This window comes from Engraulis encrasicolus, chromosome 4 (genome assembly GCF_034702125.1).
Source record: "Engraulis encrasicolus isolate BLACKSEA-1 chromosome 4, IST_EnEncr_1.0, whole genome shotgun sequence".
Lineage (NCBI taxonomy): Eukaryota > Metazoa > Chordata > Actinopteri > Clupeiformes > Engraulidae > Engraulis > Engraulis encrasicolus.
The window spans coordinates 1,317,501-1,322,500 of NC_085860.1; the positions used below are offsets into that span (position 1 = coordinate 1,317,501).

Genomic DNA, 5,000 nt, shown 5'->3' on the forward strand with positions numbered 1-5,000 from the left:
TGTCAGGCTAACCGTGAGGGGGAAAGGAGGGGACGTACGAGAGGAATCCCTTCCAGGACTCCAAGCGGGGGTCGTAGTAACCTCCCAGCAGCGGGCTGAGGTTGCCATGATAAACGGACAGCCGGCGACAGGCGGTGGAGTTCCGTCGGCTAGGCAACGGCAGGCCCCGCCCCGGCCAGGGACTTCCTGCTTTGGAGATGGTGGAGACACGCCGCTGCCTGTTGCCACAGCGCTGGTTTGCGTGGTAACCGGTTGCCGAGGTGACAAGGAGCGAGGAGTTGCGACGCAGGCAGCGCGGGGCACGGATGAGCGGACGGCTGCCCGACGCCGCCACGCACTCCACCAGGGTGCCCAGCGGTCGCCTCTCCCTCTCCCTCTCCCTCTCCCTCTCCCTCTCCCTCTCCCTCTCCCTCTCCCTCTCCTCACCCCCCCATCTCCATGCGGCCGTATCCTCAAGCTCCCGATCGGACACCTCCACCTCCGAGTCAGGCCAGCCGTCCGAGCTGCCACTGTCACTGTTGTTGTCGTTATCGCTGTGGTTGAGTGGCAACTCTGCTGTGCTGCTGGTGCTAGGCTCCATCACCTCCTGCTCCTGCTCCTGCTCCTGCTGCTGTTGTGGCCCCTGCGGTGGCCCCAGCTGGGGGACGATGCCACCATCCTCCTGCTCCTCACTCATCTGGATCAGGCTGGCCAGCAGCATGGAGGGTCCCAACAGGTGTGTGTCGATAGTCCGCAAGCGTGTGTCGGCACCACGTACGCCACCACCACCGCCTCCACCAGCACCGCGTCCAGCTCGGTGGCGGTACAGCCGCGGTGTGCCGACGGCGAAACGAGGGTTGGCGTTGGGGGTAGTGGTGCTGGAGCGCCGGCGGTTGCTCCCTCCCCCTCCCCCTCCCCCTCCTGCTACAGAGCGTGTTAATGCGGGACAATGCCCCCCAGTGGCTTGGAGGACTCCCTGCAGCTGCACGCTGGAGCGGCGCCTCTGTGCCAGAGAGGAGGAAGCGAGCCCCACGCTGGAGCGCCGCCGCGCTCGACTGCCTGCCAGCGCCACGCTCGGCCGCCTCAGCCTGGCCTGGAAGTCCTCCTCCGCGGTGGGCCGGCCGGCCACGACCCCCCTGCTCCTCCTAAAATGGCGGCGGAAGAAGGTGTCCATGTTTTGCCGGGAGGTGCCACCTTCTGTCGGGCTCTTGGCTGTTGACTCTTGGTGGACTCTCTAGTCCAGAGTCTTACAAGCCCCGTCTGTGGACCCCCGGATATACACACATACATACGTAGACACACGAATACACATCAGCTGAGAAATACAATTCTGTCTTAAAAACTACACGCACACACACACGCACGCACGCGCGCGCGCACACACACGTACTCACACACGCACACACACACACACACACACACACACACACACACACACACACACACACACACACACACACACACACACACACACACACACACGCACACACACACACACACACTAACTGAAACTCCTGAAAAATTGCATGTCTTACATGTCTTGTTAGAGGTGAGAGGGTAGAAGTGTTACATTATATTTGCTGACACTTCTATCCAAAGCAACTTTATTTACACAACTTTATCTACAAAGTGACTTATTTATAGGGTATTGGTTACAGTCCCTGGAGCAATGTGGGGGTTAGGTTCCTTGCTCAATGGCACCTCAGCCATGGATGGAGGTGTGGGGAGAGGTAAGGATGGAATTCCAACCTGTAACGCTCTGATCTTAAGACCAACTCCTTAAGCATTAGTCTACAGCTGCCTACGTCTTCTAAAATACCTTACAGATCAGACAGGTAAGGAGTGGGAATGTCTCATAACACACACTTAGACAAGACAACACTCCTCATCAGACATTCAGATGCCAAGCCTCAACTCCCTCTCAGATCAACCCAGCGCATGCTTTACACACACACACACACACACACACACACACACACACACACACACACACACACACACACACACACACACACACACACACACAAACTTGCAACCTCTTGATTGCTTTGATGTGTGTGCGTGTGATCATACAGCATTAACACACCATCTGTCACTGTCATCAATAAAACATGAGGGACGAGGCGCGGCGTGACACACGCAGGAAATGAGGTCACAGGAGGAGTGGAGCGAGCGGAGAGCGCGCAAGCACACGTGTGTGTGTGTGTGTGTGTAGTCAGAGGATGCGTGGAGTGAGTGGAGTGTGTGTGTTTGTGCAGGTGTGTGTGTGTGTGTGTGTGTGTGTGTGTGTGTGTGTGTGTGTGTGTGTGTGTGTGTGTGTGTGTGTGTGTGTGTGTGTGTGTGTGTGTGTGTGTGTGTGGATTATATTTGCTAAGGAGGTCTGAGTGCAAGAGCACAGACAGAGATGCTAAATGCTAAAGCTGGGCACTAGCATATTGTAAGCATTAGTAATACATGTGATTTAGCAGATGATTCTTTTATCCAGAGCCACTTACAGGGACGGACAGTCATCCCAGGGCAGACTGGTGTTTCTGTGAATGAGGTACATAAACAGTCCTCTTTCAAACAATGAGGGCAACGGAAGTGCAGGTTAGGTTAGGTTAGGTTGTGTGTAAATTGCGTTCATGGCAATTCAATTCAATATCAACTTTTAGTGCAGGTGGTAGACATGCATAGCTACCGGTATTTGGCAACTCGAAAGTTGCAGATTCACGCCCACTCTGTCTGACCCTATACTCATGAACGGCGTGACGTGTTTCATGTGCGTTACGCCCTTTTATGGGGGAAAACATTGGGGGGAAAACCAATACAAGTCAATTGGTGGTGTTGGGAAAGAATAAACGAAAGACAAGGACCTGTAGATCAGCGTTGTTCACGCACAACATGCCGAAAATGTATTGTGTTGCCGGCTGTTCAAATAATATAGCCAAACAGCAGTGGCTGAAGCATGGACTGTGTTCATTTAGGCTAGCCGATGTAGCATGTAAATTAATGAGACATTCGGTTTGATTTCTCCCATAAAGAGGCGTAACGTTAGCCTAGAAATCTAGACGCCCCTAGTGGCCGCAAAATGAATTTGCTCCCGGCACAGCTTTGCTGTAGGGGTTTTTGGCGCGGCCAGGCTAGCGTAACGTACATTGAAGAGCAAAGTACCCGGATGGCTGTTCATGTGTATTTAAGTTGCCTTGAGCAAGATACCCCAAATCGCTCCTGGTGGCTGTTTGGCACATTGTAAAGTGCAGCGCTTTGATCACTTGAAGAAGTAGCAATGAATGAGCTATATAAATGCTGTCCAATTACCATTTACCAAACAATGTTGAGTTAAATGCCTTACAATGAATGAGGTATAAGAACAGAGTCTTTCTGAGGTGATGATGTCTGATAATAGATCAGTACAGTGATTTGGATGGCCAGGGGGCATAATTATTCCAGAAAGGTGGTTACAGTATAATCCAGCTAAATAGACCCTGAATGAGTTGTAAAGCTCATACTAGAAGAGGCTTGCAGTCTTTATCCTGCAACCAGGGCCGCGTTATCCTATGGTGCAACCGGTGCAGCAGCACCGGGCCCCGCCACCAGAGGGGGCCCCGGACGTCGTGAGATTGGAAAATATGAAACGATATTTTGAGACAATCAATTGTATGTTTGATGCATTTCGCCATCCGTAGGCAAGCAGAGGCGCATATGCATATCTTGTCACCAGGCTAGACAGGCAGCTTGGGCCCCCCAAGACTGTAGCTGGGGAACAGAAGTGGCGATTTGTTACAAGTGTTCTTTCTTTTTAATTTTCACGTGGCCCCCCTACTGAGCCTAGAATCGCCTCTGCATGCACGCAGGAATCGGAGGTCTTCGGAATAATCATTTCAGTCAGATGCTTCTGGTTGTGTGCCACCAGTGAAAACGGTGGTCAATATTTTTTGAGTTTGATGATGGGATGTCTAAAAAAGATGTGAGAAACTCGGCGTCAGCACTTCAGAAGTACGGATAAACTTCAGCCCGGCATGGATTACCGCATTGAAGAGAAGATTGGCAACGTTAGTCATTTTTGTAAGGTCAGTGTTATAATCGCTTTTTGTAATGGTTGCATAGCGATCACGGACTTGTGCAATCATGTAAGCTAAGCAAACAAGAGCACAGCACACCAACCTAACTTTATCTTATTCTATAGTCAAAACATGGGGAAATAAATCACGCACCCAACTGCGTTCGCGAAACAAATTAGTCTTGCATGGCGCGGCGAGGACCACTTCTGAGGTGTTAGGCCTATTAAAAAAGTGTTCACAATAAGTAAGGGTTAACGTTCGGCGAGAAGGTCGCTACCGTGGAATAGCAGCACGACAGAGAGAATCTTTAGACCCCGACGCGGAGCGGAGGGGTCTTGTTCTCTCTGAAGTGCTGCTATTCCACAAAGCGACCGACTCGCCGAAAGTTAACCCGCTTATTATATGGATATACTTAAATGATTCACACATGCGGGGACATTTCTTTAGACCTATTTAATGTTAAGATTGTTGCTGCGCAAAACAAAACAGTGCCGTTGTGGAACACCGCTAGGCAACAGCTAGGTAGGCTAGCCAGGACAACAGGTGTTGTCTATCACAGCAGCTGATTAGAGTGAAAAAAGACCGGACCCCCTGCGGAGTGATATGAAACATTCGCTTTAGCCACTGACTTGTATACAAGCCAGTGGCTTTAGCAGTGAACGTCTTGTTGCCATTGACAGCGGTAGCCAGGACAACGGGTGCTGTCTATCACAGAAGCTGATTAGAGTCTTGTTGAAAAGTCGCTTTAGCAGTGAAAAGTCTTGTTGCCATTGACAGCGGTCTGTTATAGACCAACCCGTCCGTTATCGAAAAATAACAGACGTCCGAACGTTGGGGAGCCCCGTTGAAATGAATGGAGCATTCGACAGATGACGTCACAACCATATAATAATGCTGCGTAAAGTGCACCAACCAGCACTCAAAGTTCTGACAGTCTGACAACAACAGGGCAAGCCAAGGATTTAGCAAACACTAAAA

General features: G+C 51.1%; 1 protein-coding gene across 3 annotated transcripts in view; it reads right to left on the minus strand.

The window, feature by feature from the left end:
* The window catches only part of dgkzb (diacylglycerol kinase, zeta b), a 73,377-nt gene that overhangs the window by 38,874 nt on the left and 29,503 nt on the right, over nt 1-5,000 (minus strand). The window contains exon 1 of one of the 3 annotated variants that reach the window (XM_063196449.1): nt 39-1,226. The exons of the other annotated variants lie outside the window; for them this stretch is intronic. Within the exon in view, the coding sequence (XP_063052519.1) occupies nt 39-1,153 (1,115 nt within the window). The 5' untranslated portion in view covers nt 1,154-1,226. Of the gene's footprint in view, nt 1-38; nt 1,227-5,000 lie in introns of those variants that run through there. 3 annotated transcript variants of the gene reach the window in all.